Here is a 15,979-nt window from a genome sequence, read left to right on the forward strand (position 1 = left end):
CCTTTGCAAGTGCTTCAGTACCACCTGAGCCTTCCCTGCTGTCAGTTAGATAAGCCTGAACTTGACACGTAAAATAATTGCTTGGAAATTTATATCAGTAGTTTCTGAAGTTAAAAAATTATAATCTTCTACTGCTAAATACAGACCTTGAAGAGAACTACTGAAAACCTTTTCAATGGTCCTGTTTTTCCTCACTACCTCCAGTGTATATCCCTGATGTCTGAGTGGTTGCATTTAATGCTAACGGGGCCAACAGACTGTACTGTTTGCTCATGTGGTGCTGCAATCCAGCTCTGCTGAATGCAGTATTATGAATGCAGTATTATGTTCAGCATCACACCTTCACAAAATACAGGTATTATCCCAACCAAGCAACAGCCAGAAGCAGCAAATCCTTTTGCTGCAGTATTGGTATGCATTAATGGCTTCAGCAGCCAGGTTTGCCACTATCCTGCTGTGCTGGCTTTCAAGACAAAGACTGCAGCAAAAGTATCTGCTCTTAACCTGTGTTAGAGAGGAAAAATAAAAACACTCAGACTTCCTGGGATGGCAGAATACCTACCCAAGCTCCATCAGGTCCAAACAGCTCTAAAAAGTTGCCAATAAATTCCCTGGACTTTTCTTCCCATTTCTGAATGAGGTCGTGGCTCTTCTCTTCTACCTTGTAAACAAATTCTTTTGACTTTTCCTCCACATTCTTGACTTTTTCTTTCATTTTGTCCACTTGGTTTTGAAAGCGATATTTCTTCTCCTGTTTTAAAAGTGTGGTCAAAGATTAATAAAAAAACTTGGAAATAATTAGCCACAGACAGTTGAGAAGAAAAAAAATTGCATTAATGTATCCTAATACATATGGCCTTGGATAGCTATTCCCACATTATTTTTATAAATGCAAGTTTCACATTTGTGAAATGAAGTGCAGAAAGTAAATATTGAAACAACTTCTTGTGTGATTCCTGTGTTTCATCCACTACATGAATCTTTCTGTAGTTTCAAACTGAATGCACTTTGAAATTGATGTGAATCTTGGGAAGGATAGGACTTGAGAAATTAACAGCTTAACAGTAGGCAAAAGGCAAATTGCCCTGTGTTTCCTAGCAAATGCTGCTGACTTGCCAACCTGATGTTAACTTGGACCAAAATGTCTCTTTGGGTGGATTTCTGCAGAGCAGAACTCTCATCAGTTCTGAGCCTAGTTAATACAGGAGCTTCTGGCTGCAATACAGATGTGTGTAGGACAGTGGCTTGTGGCCAGCAAACTTCACAGAAAAGGGAACAACTCCTACATGCTAAGTCACACAGAAAGAGAGAGAAGATAATATTAGGGAGCTCCTGGGAAAAGCTTCCTCAGGATTAAAGAGCTTTTGTCTTGAAATGCTTGTGTGCTCCACAAATTTTCGGTACAAGGACATAAGCAAGGTTGTCCTCTTGAAGGTGTGGTAGTCTGTACAGAAGCACAGATCACTACTGACTTTTCACTTTCTGTTAACTCCATTTAATGGCCATTTCAATTTACTGTAAAAACAAGCACTGAAGTGGAGTTTATTCTAGCTCACAAATCAGTAGAAGAACTGTCTTTGCAAGCCACAAGCACAAATGAAAACCCCAAGGTCCAAAGAAACCCAACTCCTTCTGTACCTAAAGGTTGATCAACCCTTTAATAAGGAAACCAGTGCTCTCCTACAAACAAGACCAGTGCTCTTATGAAATCTTGGGGATTTAATTTTGAGACAAACAGTGCAAATTAGTATTTCTGCATTTAAATTATTGTAAGCTAAACAATCAGATGTCAGGAGGTTTTCCAAGAGACATCAGTGTCTGAGATGGGGGCAAGCATAACTTATGCAACTGTATCTTAACCTCACAGCTGCTATAGGATAAATTTGAGAATCTCCAAGGCATCCAGCATGCCTTATTTTAATGGATATTTGCAATAGTGATTCTTCTGGGTGGAAAACTTACAAGCAGTATTTTTTTACAGGTGTAGAAGACTTTTAAAAAAAGCACAGTGAAATAAATATTTATGCCCTGTGATCTGGGGTTTATCTGCCAGACTTCAAAATAAGAAAGAGATAAACTAATGAAATTACACAATTTAGTCCTTCACAAGGGGGTTTCCAAGCTCCAGGGAGGGAGGTGAAGAGTCCTGCTGTGAACCATCTCAGTCTCAACAGAGATTTCAGTTATGTGGCTCATCTTGAGGTTTTAAGTCAAGACTTGAGACAGAAAATGAAGGAAGGTAAAGTCTAATTTCCTCCTCATTGGAGGGGCAGTCTGTATGTGGAAGATGAATAATCTGAGCCATCCTTTCACATGGCTCTCTTGCCATTTTGGCTTCTGAGCTCTACAGCAGCATCATTTATGTACCAGCTTCCTAGCATACTTCCTTGTCTTTTGAAAACTATTGCAGCTTTCCCTAGTAATCTTACTGCTCTACGATTGGCTTTGTTGGGGGTTTTTTGGTTTTTTTTTGTTTTGTTGGTTTTTTAATCCAATCACATTGTAGAGAAATTTTGGATCTCAAAATCCATGCTCTCTGAAGCTGCCTTCTTGGAATAGGAATATAGAAAGAAATCATGTGTTGGATGAATGGTTGAGCAGCCTCTGGTGGTAGGGTGGGCTCCTTCTTAATGTGTCATTGTCACCTACAGCTCAAGGAGGAATGGGGAGCAGCAGCTTTGTTAAAAGTGTAAGATGGAAACAAAGCTGATAATTAATAGAACCAATTAAAACAACCCTCAGCTTACCAGTTTCTTTTAAATTAAGTTCTTTCCAACTATTTTAAAAGCAGCAGGAGGAAGATATAATTTCTTAACCTTTACTTTACATTCAGGATGCCAGGAGAGAGTGTTTGAGGAGCAAATGTGGATCAGTGTACTCACATTTATAAAGCTGACATTCAGCTCTTTGGCGGTGTATCCTCGCTGGAGGTTGCGCCGGGCGTACACGTCGTAGTCCCGGACGATCCGCGTGATGATATCCGATGTGGAGATACCTTCGGTTCTCTGCGTAGGTACAAACATTCCTGAGCAAAGTGGGAAAAGAAAGCCTACTGATAAAGCTTGGCAGGACCAGGCACTGCAGCAGATAGCTGAGGATGAACACAAGAATGCCTGACAAAGGTTAGAGGCTTGCAGTTCTGCCTTATTGTTAATTCTCTCCTGTTGTTTCTGTGTGAGTTTGGGGAAGGCAAGGTTGCTATACTACTTGCTTTTTTCTCAAGTCTTTAGAAAGACTAAAAATTGCCCTCTGGACAGTGTCAGCTGTGATGTGGAAATTATTAGACTGGCAGGGACTGCCGAGCCAGGAAGGCCAAGCTTCACAGCTGTGGCCAATTCACTGAGCAGTTCTTTCCATAAGCACGGCTCTTATTTTATGTTATATAAAGGAGCAGGGAGGTTTGCTGCTCTCCTTTATTTCCACTCCTGTGCTGCACCATCTGACAGACTCTATTCTGCTGAGTAGAACAGACCAACCTCTGACCTTGAAAACAGCCAGGAAAAAGATGCATTACAGTAACTGGAAAACACCCTGGAGGTGCCAGCGGTTTGTAACAGGAAGATGAAGTGTAATGGTAGTGTTTCATGTCCATCCAGCCATGCCAGTGGCTACATAACCATCCTCCCTGCTCTGACAAATCAGCCCCAAGAAAACTGGCCATTTATCAATACTGCTTGTACTTTCCTCAACACAACTGAAATATGTGGCTTTCTAACTGCTCCTCACCAAGGCAGGAGCACCGGAACTGTTAATGCAGTTCACAAATGCAACAGTAGCAGAGTGCAGGCACATCTTGGTTTAGTAGTTATTCAGGGCTACAAAAAATTACTACTCTCACTTATATGTAATTGCAACATGAAGCTGTTGATGAACAAGAGAGAGAAGACTGGAGATGGTTTGGGAAAAGAAAGTAGTGTTTTGTCTTAAAATAGTGTTATAGTTCCTGGCAAATTAATCCTCACACATTCACTTAGAGTAAGCAGGAATTGCTACCTAATTTTACAGGGCTGGAAAACTACTCAGAAAAGGAATCAAGAAGCTTAGCAGCCTTTTGTGACTAAATGCTATGTGATATTTTTTCTTTCTGGTCTCTAATTAATACTCTGCTAAAAAACAGATTACTTTTATCATGAGCAGACATGTTTCCCTGATTGCTGCTTTTCAGGCTTGCAGCAGTCACTCAGGAAACTATTTTTGGAAGCAGTGAAACCCACTTTGAGCCAAAAACCTTTATAGATAGAAGTTACAAGAATACATGGACAAAATCCAAACCCCACCTTTGTTAAGCTGAAAGTGGAACTGTAGGTGGACATTACCCTTAGTCACTGACTTGGCTTTCATCTGGTTCATGTGTTGGACTGATCCACGTTTTCCAAGCTAATTGTTCACAGATGTGAGCAGTTTTAGTCAGTGCACTGTTACCCAGCTCCCTGTTGCCCATACACCCTCCCATCCACTGAAGGTAGTGGAGAATTGGGAGCCCATGAGAATCTACTCAATGAGCTCCCCAGTTCCCATCCACTTTTCTGCTCTCCAACCTGATGTGGGAAAATGGGACTACTGGAACTATGGAAAAATGCGTGAATGCATCAACAGCACTGGTCTATGTAAAACAAAACCCCTAGAAGAAAGGAGAATTTCATTATTGTAATAATGCTGCTCTGGAGCATTAGGGACTACTTCAACACTAGATCTCAAAACTCATCACAAATAAGCTAACATTATTCCCAGTTTATATGTAGCAAAATTCAGCCATACAAGACTCAAGATGCTTCTCTGGTATTTCGCAGTGACAGACACAATGCACCACAAGTCCCTGAAGCTGCAAGTCTCTTCTGCAAAGTTTGAGTTTCTTACAGGGTTGTGTGTGCACCATGCCTGTGCTCAACGACAGCAGAGAAGGGTGTGACAGATTTGGGCACAAGCCTGGTAATGATCCAGTGACACCAAGAGCTCCTGTCATGTTGTCCTGTGCACTCAACACCTTGCAGAAGAAAAGCAAACTAGCTGCCTGTCCAGCATGTGTGCAGTCCCTTGGTGACCCATTTTTGCCTCAGGGGCCTTTTTTCACTGCTTACTGAAGGAAGCTGGCATTGGCTCTGAAACTATAGTCATTCCCAAAGGAGGGTTGTGAGTCTGATACCATAGGGAGGTTCACAAGTGGAAAAAGATCAAGAACTGCTGCCATAAAAAGCTTATTCCTTTAGCTCAGGTCAATACCTGGTCTACAGATGTCCTTGTATAGTTTGAGAAGGTCACTTTGCATGGCATATTACCATCAGGCAGATTGCTTTGGAATTTTTTCAAGCCTTCAATATACATGTTTATGCAGAGCAGAGAGGCTGGAATTGCCAAGGTTCAAAGAAGCATCTCCAGGGAGCAGCAGCAGAAGGATGTGATTTGTTCCTCCTCCTTGCACTGTTCACTGTGTTAGGATAGCTACCACTGGCAAACAGTGGCTTAACGTTATCTCCTCAAATTTGATTTATCTTCCTTGAACTGAAGAGACACAAACTCCTAATGAGTTCAGCATCTTCATGTTCAGTGTAATATGGTAGTCAACCAAACTGCTAAACAATCATGGCAAATTAAATACTCTGACACTGATTTAAACCCTCTGCCAATGTAATGAAAAGAACCCTCAGTGCAAGTGGATCCTAATGGCTCCTGAAGATGGCCTGTGCTTGCCCATATTCAGGACTGGGATGTGTCAAGGAAGTGTCAGTTTGTGGTTATCAAAAACTAAAGTTGGCTGGGCTGCTGTGGGAACTGAACTAATTTTCATCCATTCAAAAGTCTTAGTCAAGCACTATAAAATTGTTTTAAAAACACAGATTTGGGACTATTTTGTGCTAGATCGGAATGGTTTCCTTAGGGTTATGGCAGGAATTCAGCCAAGGATGTCCTTCGAGGTTTTCCTTCTGCTCAAGTCAGCAGTACCTACCACTAGGGTGTAAGACAATGTGGTATTGTCTCTACTGCTTCTCTCCCAGCAGTTGTGGTTAAAAGGCAGTACAAGAATTTGAGCTGAAGCTGAAAAGGAAGGTGCTAAAAATGTAAAGTTGCCCTTACCTGCCTCCTTTATGTGTTTGTATACGTCATCCGATCCAGCGGAAGAGTATGGGATGTCATCATGTGCTACGAAGTCAATCTGCCAGCGAACAGAAGAATCACATCCCACATTTTAGTTCACTGGGGGCTTGTTATGGAAAATTACCTCTCTTCTTGACTTCAGCTAACTTGCTTTTGACATTCTCATTCTAAAGGCATGACCTAGTGTATTGTACTAGATTTGGGCCTGCAACTGCTGTATTGTATGATCAATTATGAAAAAAAAGCAACCTTCTCTCCAAAAGCACTGCCACTGCCATATCACTGACTGCCTCAGTGTGACATGCAGTACAAAACCAAGACACGGGCTCATGCTTTTATTCCTACTGCAAAAGCAAGTGGTGAAACCTTGGTTTTCAAAACCAAGGTGGCAGGATAATCGATTTTGGGTCTTCAGGGCTGCGCAAATATACAAGTATATATGTATACTTGTATATATTGTATATACATATATACAAGTATATCTAAACCTAGTACTGTCACCCAGTGATGCAGACACTAACATACATCCTACTTAATTATGCTTTTATTAGGATTCATGTGCTGCAAGGCAACCAATAGCATGTAAAACACTCCATCCTGCCTTTTAGAGGGCATGTGGTATTTCTACATATTGCACCTGTTGCCATTAATAAGAAACACACCTTTAATTCAGGACTTCAGTCACTAGGTGACAACTTTCTTGGTTTACTATCTCCTTTTCTGAAATTTTCCAGTGTTATTTTACCCTTCAAAAGTCCCAGTAGAGAAATCACCTCAGCATATTGAGAAAAGGCAAAATGAATGTAACGTTTTCTGCCAGAGATGGAGGCAAGGAATGCTATGTATCTAATTTCAGTAACTGGAATTAACTGCACTAAATAATTTGCTCCACCTAATAGGATTTGACTTGTTCATTCTCAACTGTCTGTCTACAGAGGGGAAGGGATAGAGAAGGAGAAATGTACCTTATGTTTTTCAAGGAACTCAGGTGTCAGTGTCCAGGGTGCATCTCTGATGACCTCATCCACATAACGACAGTGTCTGAGGGCTTCGTATCGCTCAGTTTCATTCATCACAGTGAAGCCTTTGAATTTATGAGTTAAATCATCACTGCAAACTAAAATAAAGAAGCATGAGCAAAATGGCTCCACATTCACTAAAATCAGCATGACCAGGAATTTATTATTCCTAGATAAATCCATTAAGCACTTAATTATTAGCTTAGCAATTTTTGGAGTGTTCCAGGGCTTTTACGAGTTCTGCTTGGAGTTAGCAGATACAACTGTGTAATAATGACAGAACTTTCTCTTTCTGGAGCTGCAGCCAGAGGCTGCAGGATATTGTAAGACACCTCAGGCTGGGATCCTTTACATGCTGAGGTAAATCAATCCTACTCTTAAATGAGGATTTCATGGGCTGTGATATTTCAGGAGTGATGGCCAATGCCTCGAAACCAACCAAAGAACACAATCACAGAGTGCTCACTAACTTCAGGTATCACAAAATGGTCAAGGTAGAAAAACCACTTGACACCACCTAATCCAAACTCCCTCCACAGTAAGCTGAAGGTCACTCAGGGCCACGTCCAGTTGGGTTGCCAAAGATAGAGACCCCTCAGCCTCTCTGGGCCTCCACTTCTTGCTTTTTATTTTTATGTAAACAACACTCTAAAAGGTGAATTTGCCAACAAAGCTCAAAATCAGTGGGACAGTTTCTCATTAGATAAACCCTGATGGGAAAAAGTAATAGAAAACTTTATAGGAATCTGTCTCAAATCTTAGCACTGAGTTCAGCAGGTTTCACAGAAAGAAAAGTAAGGCTTGTGTCATGTTCAAATGGAAAGTTGCTGAGGGAAGCCCCAAGGAAAAGACTGGAAGAAGCCATATCCTCTAGTGAAATGAGCAGAGTTGAAGATCCAGAAATCCTGCATCTTTAACTGTGGATGTACCAATACTTTGTCACATTGCTTTTAAAATGAGAAGCAGCAACACTCACATTAGCAGAGGACGGGAAAAGCTAGGTATTACCTTTCTACCCACATAACATTGTGTAAAAACCAGTGACCTTCTCCACAGCCATCTCTGTCCAACATTACAGCTACAACAGTCATTTGACACTCCACATGGAATAATGTGATACCCTTTTATAGCTGGGTTGCCAGTAGTTGTCCTTCACCACAGGTCAAACCTGTGCCTTTGAATCTTTGTCTGTAAATGTACTTGACAAATGATAAATGCAACATTACCAGTACCACAGTGAAGTGTGAGAACAGACCTACAGCTGCTGCTTCTTTCTAATTTGAAAACATCAACCTATCAGGCAAGGTGCCAGCAAAGATGCAGGCATTTTTGAGGTATGAAATGGATGTTCTTGCTGTGATGGTCATTAAGGACTTTCAAAGAAGGAAAAATGTAGAAAGGCTTAGATAGCCCTGAACCTTGTGCAAAATTCAAAGCCAGATAATAACATATGTATGAATTTCAGCAAGCAAAATGATACTCTGTCCTATTATGTCAGTTTTGATGCCTGCTGACAAGAAATTTAATGGTGATCAAAGCATTTTCAGGACAAAGTTCCCTTCAGAGACTATATCTGTATTTATTTACAGCCCTTATGACATCCTTAGGCTACCCTCTCCTGGAAGAAAAGGTCTACCAAAATTATTGGAAAACAGTAATTTTTGCTTGAATTGTGAAGAGAGGTTTGATTTTATTTTCTGATTACTATTTGTTCATGTACAATGCAGACACAATATCATTCTTTGTACTTCTTTTGAATCTGTCATCCTGCTCTAATGACTGACTTGGGAAGGTATAAATGTCCATTTTTAAAAGAAAAGTGATCTTAGGTCCAAATAATTGTCTTCACAAGAAGAAAGAGAAGGTGTTAGTTGTGATGCCCACAAAGATATATGACACCCGTGCTTTTGCAGCACAAATTGTATGTGGGTGTGGGAAGGTGTCCATTTTTTAAACATGCTAACACATAGTGCTTTGCTGGGAGAAGGTGCTAATGAGTGCTGGCTGCTTTGTCCTTCACACCAAAAATAAGGGCAAAGTGAAGCTATGCCATGAATTTCAAAAGAGCCAGGCTTTTACCCCAAAGCTCCTTCCCTTATCTGGGGCAACCCCATATCCTTTAAAAACAACAACAAAATGTACTTAACTAGCATTTTTTTTTAAACCTCACAGTCTTGTGCCTCCACTTGCTTCTTCTGCAAGTTGTCTGGCTCAGCAAGAAACCAGAGAATCCTTAATGTTTCCTTGCTAACAACAGGACTTGTCCTTTACCTCACTGGAAGCTCCATGAGAACTGCCACATTTCATAAACATGAGTAAAACTAAAAAAAAATGTGTTTATAAAGAGATTTTGTTTTTCCTCTGCGTTGGGTCTTTTCCCCTCACCTCAACTGTTCGGGACAAATATACAAAATAATGCACCTTATAGTACCCGAAGGCTGCATCATGTTCACTGTAAAGCATTTGAACAGCTGAATGAAGGCTGCTGTGAAATGTTTCTGCAAGGAATATCTCAGCCCTGGAGGTGCAAGGAAAATGGACCCAAACTGCACATTTATGAGGCTTTATGAAAGCAGGGCTTGCACAGCCAACTAGGTAGGAAAGAGCCACCCTCCAGTGACTCTTCTGGAACAGGCCAACTGCTGAACAACTGTTAGCCAGGCACAGCATTAAAAGAAGATATTCATAGCAAAAAAGAAAAATTTAAAAAGTAACCTGCCTGGGAACACCTGTGAACTAAAATTACATTCCACTCATGACCTACATTTGGGTCTTCAATTACAATAGGCCAGACTAAGCTTCTGTGATGATGCTGAAGGCTGGGTCTGGACCTGGCAGGCAAAATTTATGGTCTGTGCCTAGTGGGCAAAAGGACCAATGAGCCAGAAATAAATAATGGTTGTTCTCATTCACTCATCTCCATCTTTGAACAATTTTGAGCAAATAACTGAAAAAGGTAAATTATTCATATGGAGCTATTTTAAGCTCAGAGCCATGCAGGCACCTGCTTTAACTAGAATGGGAATTGTGCCTGTGCTGCTGAGGACAGAATTTGACTTTTACTTTAATTGATGCAATTTTAAGATGTAATTCAAGGCAAATCACCTGTAGAAAGCCCCTGAGTGAAAGTAGCACTCAGTCATAGTGTACAAACAGCTGGGGGTGGAAGCACAGCAATAACTCTCTGATAGTGAAGCACAGAAGCAAAAATCCAGTGCAATAAATAACTCTGATCTTACCTCCTACTAATAAGTAGCTATTTGGGAATAGAGTTTTGGCTTGCATAAGAGCTCTAGCATGGCCGGCGTGGAAGAGGTCAAATATTCCATCTGCATACACTCTGACAGGTCTGTCAACTGTGGAGAAAGAAACACATTTTTCAATTCCCAAACAAGCTGCACTTAATTCTAGTGGATGGCATTTTGTCCCCAAATCAGATGATTGCAGAGATTTACCCCAGTTCTGATATTCAACAGCATCACAGGTGAACCTGCAGTTTTTGATACTGCACATCACTTGTTCTTTGTACTTTCTGCTGTTTTCCCTCAGACTTACCCTATTTATTATCATCCATCATCCCCATATTCTAATTTAGCAAAAATGTCATCCTGCTGCCTCATTCAGAGTTCCACCATATGTCTTGTTCTTTTCTCTCTGCCTTTCTAATCAGATATATCTTATGGATTTTCTCCTACCATCTCCCTTTCCTCCCCTCTTGCCTTGACTTTTTCTACAGCTTACTGCTGTAAAAATCTATTGCTTAGCTCTTCTAAATAAACATTTTACTTCACTTTTCCCAGACTTTCCCTAAGTTCTTCTCTCTAATGAGCCTATAACGTCTTTTTCTCATGCTATCACCCTTATAACTCTTCCTGTACAGCATCTTCAGCAGCAGCCTCCAGACTGAAAAGGACTTGCCTTTTCAAATGACACGCTTTGCCACAGCCAAGCAAAAGCACAGTGGAGGTGAAAGCAAGAGAGCTCAAACCTCCACAGACTATGTTTCAGTGACAACAGTGAGATTTCTCTGCAGTCAGCACATCCAAGGGTCCATGGAGAACACTGTTCCTTGCACAGCTGAATGGAAAGCTGAAGCTTGTTCATATAATGTGTACATACTTTAAAAGCTTATTTTAAATAAGTAGAATAAGTGAACAGAGACTTTTTAAAAATAACCTCTTGAAATATGGCAGGGATGAAGGATGCATTTGGGACTTCATGTGAAATCATCCTGCTTCCCCAGTCCAGTCACAGATGCCCAGATAAATAAACCAGCAAGTAACCTTTAAGGCCACTGAAGATCTGATGTGATCAACAGGAACATCAGTGAAAGAATAATTTTCCAGCATACAGAAGCAGTATGAGTTGAGAATCCAAAAGGTAACTACCACATAACACAATTTTCAGGTTGGCTGGAGTGGGCTAGCAAGCCTTCCTTCCAACCAATATCCACAAAAATATCAAACACTAAATGTTTTCTCTTTTTGTTTCTCTAATAGAACATAATGGCTCTGTAGTTGCTGGTCTCTTCTCGATTACTTTCAGCCATTAGACTTTTGCTTTCACTTTTGAGTAGAAGGCACAAGTCAGCATTAACTGACTGTATGTCTGTATGGAAGAAGCAGTCCTTTGGAAGTGCCCATGATCCTGTGGATGTAGCTCTCCCCACATACCTGGTGTTCCCAGGCGGGCTTGCGCAATGGTTAACTTCTCATGGGGTGCTTTGCACTGACAGCTGGTTTCATCTGCAAATGGAGCAGGTGCTGTCAGAGTCTGGAAGGAGGAAAAAGTACAAAGAAAGTAAATTTATTTTCACCACCAAGTAGTTATAGAAGAACCATTTAATTGTGGCAGAATGCTGTAGCCAGACTGCATGTTGGTTTGTTCTCTGGGGATTTTTGCTTTCTGCTTATCCCTGAACACACAAAATTAACACAAGGTAGAATGGTGAGGAAAATAAAGCTTTTTAAACATGTCATGTAACTGAATTCTTTGTCTCTGTTAGAGAAGCTTGGTTATCTTTGAGGTGAGTGAAGGCACACAATTTTTCTGTTTGCAGAACAAATTCAGGTTGGATGTGTGAGCGGCTTAACTCTTCTCAGTGACTCCAAAGGCCCAAGGAAAAATGTATTCTGATACCTGTAAGTAACAGCTGGAAAAACTAACTGAGACTTAGAAAGCTGCAAATGAGCCACCTCTTAACAAGCACCCTTTCCTGCCACTGGCATCAGTAAAGAAAATTGGGAGTAGAAGTGTTTTTGTTGTGGTTTTAGTCAGAATATCCTACAATTTTGAGGAGCCATTCAAAACAAAGGCAAGGATGCAACCTTAAGTCCCATTTCACAAGAGCTGACTGAGCTGCAACTCCTCTCTGGTCTGACACATTCTGTAATAGTACTAAAATACTGTAACTGTGATCAGAGCACCACAAGGATACTTGCTCTGAGGAGCTTATAACCTAAAGATATTTGAGACAGTGTGAGGATGTGTGAAAACTGACGTGGCATTATCTGTCAGGAAACTTGATTACTGAATTTGTATTTTCTGCCCATGTCTATGTAGGAAGTTATCAGCCATCAGACCCTCAGATATTTATTATCTGCCATATGGTCTGATAGAAAAAAACCACACTTCTATAGCTTTTGGCTTGAAATCTTTACAAAAACATAGCTGAGTTTTGGTTTGCTTTGTTTCTGAGATGAAGTGGTGGTTGAGAAAAGCTGAAGGGAATCTGTCACTTTGCCTCCACCATGATTTCACTGGGAGTTCATGGCCATGCAGCTGTGGTTTGGTTGGATTTTGAGAGTGACCATTTGATGTACAATTCCCACACCAGTTTGTGTACCCATGGATGATAACAACAGCATCCCTCTTTGCCTTTACAATGTTTTTTCAGATTTTTGATGCTGAAAGATTAATCACTGAGCATTTAGCATTCTTTAGCATCCCTGAGACATTTTAGGGCATGTTATGCCTAATTGCTACTGATCTCTGGGCTCACTGGTTTATTGCATGGAAAGCTCAGAGGACAGCAGTAAAGCAACAAAGACTTCAAGATTCATATCCAGTTCTTTCTGTTGATTTGCTATTCATTTTATTTACTGCAAGTAATGCAGTTTTATGTAGGTTTCCTTTTTTTCCTTTCCATTTTTCTTTTTTAATTTTTTTTCCATACTCTCAAACATTAAAGGAAATCATCATCATTAGCATCTTCATGATGGAAATCACAGCATCTCTGCACAGACAAGGTTAAAAATGGAGAAATTATGTCCGAGCCCAAGTTTCTGTCTGGGTTTCATAGAGGGGAACTGTTCATCAGGCCACCCACGCTGCACAGTGTAGAACATTACACATAATCATACAGTGCCAGCTCTTTCCTTTATTTTCTAAATACTGTCTTTTTGCTTCTGGCTTTGCTATTGCTGGGTGCTAATCTGTCTCTTTATCTCCAAGCAAGGTCAAGTTACACAGCAGCCCATACAGCCTGGTTCCTGCTGAGATAAAGAGGAAGGCAGAAATGTTAAAACAATAATGGCTATGGTCTGAGGCCTGCAACTGGTAATCAGCTCCTAGCTTGGTAGAGGTTGTTTCCTTGGAGGTTATTTGAAGAAAATAGGCCTGGTTTGCAGGAAGATATCTCTTTTTCCCCCCAGGCAAACACAGTGGTGCTTTTCATCCATGTAACCACCTTTGCAATACTGAGATTTTTCTTTCAGTCTCTGCTCAATGAAGAACAACCTCTATTAGTTTCCCATTGGTCCAGTTTTATAAATGTTTGTCATTAAAGCTCACTTTACAGATCAGGGCTTAGAACCAGACCTGTCAATATTCCCTTTACTCTCCAACCTCTCAGTTACTGGATATGAAAATACATCAAATGCAATAGATTAAAATCAGCCATATCGCGTCAAAGCCATATAGAGAAAAGCATAAACAACATGTGCTGACAGATCAAAGGAAATCTATAGTAATAGCTTCCAAATGACTACTCACTACTATTTCATCTGTCCTAGAAAAATTACTGCTAAGCTTAACAAAAACATGAGTAAAATGAGACCATTTGGTTTGTATATAAGCCCTTCAGAAAAAATATTTCAAGAAATTATTAAAACCCAGAAATAATTTATCAAACCTTTTCAGGTTTTATATAATTACATGTATCCTTTCCAGTTTATTGACAGTAATAATTAGAATTGTGAGAAAACGGCAAATAATTCATATAGCAGCTTTTTTCATTTTGGTTAATCCACTAAAATTTTTTTGGAAGTTTGCTATAGTTTTGCCAATAATCAGATGGTTAGACAAAGACTTTGTACTTCTGTCTTTCTCTGACAGATTTTCCCTTATATTCCAGGCATTTACATTTTGCAATCAGGCAAACAAGTGAAATTAGCCTTGTATATTTGGACCAAGGTAAGCTCCTGAGACCTGCCACCATCCTGCAGTAATATGTGAGAGAAAGCATATCACATCACAAATGTGAAGTCATCGTAATACTAGGACTTATTAATGATATTTACTTCAGAAGATGATAAAAAGCTCTTGCAGTAAGAGTCCCGTTTCTTGGAAATGAAGACACAGCATTCAGTAAAATGAAAGTATGGGAAACCATAATTTTTAGTAACCCTTGCATATTAAAAGCTGTTCATTCTATGAGAAGTTTAAATAGTGTCTTACTTGCTTTCTAGGAAATTTGCAAAAGAACTGAATGATGTTCAATAAACTTCAAGACATTAAAAGACAGAAGGTAGACAATGGGGCTTTCTCAGCAAGCACTTCACAGCTCCATATGTGGGAACCCAGGACATCCCTCTGGCTGCCCTGGATGGCTTGAGACCCTGGCAGGGGGCTCAGAAGCCTTGGCACAGAGCTCAAGACCCCTGTGCCTTTGATTTTAACCTCTGGGAAAAATGACCACCTTTGCATGAAGAGTTACAAGCCACAAAAAATAAGTAGAGTATAAGTTAGTTTGTCACAAGGTAAAAAAGTAAATTTTTAAGATTTTTTAGAATAAGAGTCCAGAGTCAAGATGGAGGAATTCAGGCGGGTTCTGTCCTTCTTTCTCCTTCTCCTTGGCACTCATCTTCTGGGTGATGTTGGCATTTTTAGATTGGTTTAGAGTAGAACTAGACTGTACAATATAAGTGATAGGTATTGGAAGATAATTGTAAATAATGTTTATGTAGTTTGTAGTATAAAAAGATAATAGCGCCCTGAAGGCGGGCAGTGTGTCTTGGACTGGCCTGCTGAACAGACCTCAGCTGGTCAGGGAAAGAACTTCTTAGATAAGATAAAATAAACAACCCCTGGAAACTACTGAAGACGACTCCTGACTCTTTCTCCGGTGCTTGGGCTGGACTACAGAGACTTTTAACATACCCAGGTGGTTGTCTCGAGCTCCTGAGACACCACTGACACACCAGTAACAGCTTTGTAGCCCATAGCTCTCCTTGGTGAGACAGTAGCCCAGAGAAGAGAGCACCGTCTGGCTGGCAGCCCTGAGGTTGTTCTGGGGCCAGGACATTTCATGAAGAAACCCTACATGACAGCTAGATGCACCTTATTTTCAGGTGAATCTTGATGCTGCCTCTTTTTATTATCACTCTTTACAGTCTCTTAGGCTACTTTAGCCATTTAACTTACTCCTAGGCATAAGATAAACACTCCTGTTTGTGTTTCTAATGATTAAATGGAAAGCTGCTGGTGATTTGTAGAGTCCTACCACTGAAATAACAGGTCATAAACACAAGCACCTCCACACCTTCTCTTTTGTTTACAGCTTGTTGTGTTATTGTTTGCTGCTTTCTGTATGTTTGGTAGTTGGGCTGGGTTTTTTACAGCAAGGATGACAGAAACATTCTTTTAAG

The 15,979-nt window shown here is 40.4% G+C and overlaps 1 protein-coding gene across 3 annotated transcripts in view; it reads right to left on the reverse strand.

Annotated features, from left to right (window-relative positions):
• PCYT1B (phosphate cytidylyltransferase 1B, choline) overlaps positions 1-15,979 on the reverse strand; it is a 38,809-nt gene that overhangs the window by 4,601 nt on the left and 18,229 nt on the right. For all 3 annotated transcript variants that reach the window (XM_033052769.2, XM_033052767.1, XM_033052770.1), the window contains exons 2-7: positions 11,786-11,885; positions 10,352-10,468; positions 7,059-7,210; positions 6,073-6,151; positions 2,883-3,025; positions 563-751 (exon numbers count right to left, since the gene is read on the reverse strand). In XM_033052769.2, coding sequence (XP_032908660.1) covers positions 563-751; positions 2,883-3,025; positions 6,073-6,151; positions 7,059-7,210; positions 10,352-10,468; positions 11,786-11,885 — 780 coding nt within the window. The remainder of the gene's footprint in view (positions 1-562; positions 752-2,882; positions 3,026-6,072; positions 6,152-7,058; positions 7,211-10,351; positions 10,469-11,785; positions 11,886-15,979) is intronic.

Source organism: Catharus ustulatus, chromosome 2 (assembly GCF_009819885.2).
Source record: "Catharus ustulatus isolate bCatUst1 chromosome 2, bCatUst1.pri.v2, whole genome shotgun sequence".
In the NCBI taxonomy this organism is placed as follows: domain Eukaryota; kingdom Metazoa; phylum Chordata; class Aves; order Passeriformes; family Turdidae; genus Catharus; species Catharus ustulatus.